The sequence below is a fragment of the Piliocolobus tephrosceles genome, chromosome 17, assembly GCF_002776525.5.
Source record: "Piliocolobus tephrosceles isolate RC106 chromosome 17, ASM277652v3, whole genome shotgun sequence".
Taxonomy (NCBI): Eukaryota; Metazoa; Chordata; class Mammalia; order Primates; family Cercopithecidae; genus Piliocolobus; species Piliocolobus tephrosceles.
In genome coordinates, this window is record NC_045450.1 from 29,954,373 (window position 1) to 29,955,692 (window position 1,320).

The window sequence follows — 1,320 nt, forward strand, 5'->3', positions numbered from 1 at the left end:
ACAAAGGCGATATCCTCAGACAAAAACCAAAAGGAAATATTCTGAGAAACTGCTTTCTGATGTGTGAATTCATCTCACAGAGTTACACCATTCTTTGCTTGAAAAGTTTGCACCTGCCCCAGCCCCAGCCCGGCTCCCGCGCTGCTCCCACCACCTCAGCAATGACCCCAGCCCACGGAGGTGGTTGGACTGACCCCCGACAGTTGAACGCACAGACTCTTCTCCAAGAGCAGGCCATGGACACCTTCAGCACCAAGAGTCTGGCTCTGCAGGTGCAGAAGAAGCTCCTGAGTAAGATGACATCTAAGGCAGTGGTGGCTGTGCTGGTGTATGACACCAACAGCAAGGTGCTGGATGAGCTGTGTCGTGCCACCAGGGAGTTCACAGGCAGCTGCAAGGAGGCCCAGAAGATGCTCAAGAACCTGGTGAAGGTGGCCCTGAAGCTGGGGCTGCTGCTGTGTGGGGACCAGCTGGGCGGGGAGGAGTTGGCGTTGCTGTGGTGCTTCCGCCACTGGGCACACTTCCTGGCCATCATGGCCATCAGCTTCCAGCAGGTGGACTTCACCTTCGACTGGCAAGTGCTGGCTGCCGGGCTGCTTGAGTGCCACGACCTGCTGCACCAGGCCATGGGCCCCCAGCTGACCACCAAGTCCCACAGCCGCATCAACCACGTGTTCGGCCACCTGACTGACCGTGACTTCCTGGCCATGATTTACAGCCCCTCCGAGTCCTACCGCTCCCACCTGCACAGGATCTGCGAGGACCTGGGCAGGATGCTGGACGAGGGCAGCCTCTGAGCCCCAGGGCCACCCAGTCGCGCCCCTCTCACCTTCTGGGGCTCTTCTGCTGGGCGCGGTGAGGTTTGTGAGTTTTTTCCAACTCTTTTCTCCCAATCGGACTCCGGCCGAACTCCCCCAAACAGGTGGGTGACCTGGCCCCTTTGAGAGGACGCTGAGCCCTCTGTAGCAGCTGTTTCAGACACCTATGTCACCTCTTCTCCTGGCCCCCGCCCAATGGGGAGAGGAATTTGGGGCCCTACTCTGGGGACCACGTTCCACTCGTTTGTACTTCCTGGGCCACACTGACCCCTTGGTCAATTGATGTAAAAGTCAAAAGCTACTGCTTCCCACTTGATAACATCACCTGGGATTTTCATCCCCACACACAAGGACTAGGGGTTCACATGGTGAACTGGGGGAAGGGGAGTGTTAGGGGGCAAATCGCGGCACCCCCGCCCCGTCCATAAATTCACATCCTAACCCCCAGGACCAGAAGATGATCTGATTAGGAAATAGGATCATTACAAATGGGATTAGTTCA

At 57.3% G+C, this 1,320-nt stretch overlaps 1 protein-coding gene across 1 annotated transcript; it reads left to right on the top strand.

The window, feature by feature from the left end:
• Positions 1-236: 236 nt before the first annotated feature.
• Positions 237-797, top strand: LOC113225042 (tumor necrosis factor alpha-induced protein 8-like protein 1). The gene has a single exon (XM_026455423.1). The coding sequence runs from the start codon at positions 237-239 to the stop codon at positions 795-797; it is 561 nt and encodes a 186-aa protein (XP_026311208.1).
• The last annotated feature ends 523 nt before the right edge of the window (positions 798-1,320 follow it).

Coding starts and splice junctions, on each gene's coding strand:
- LOC113225042 (XM_026455423.1), top strand. CDS start 237: ATGGACACCTTCAGCACCAAGAGTCTGGCTCTGCAGGTGCAGAAGAAG.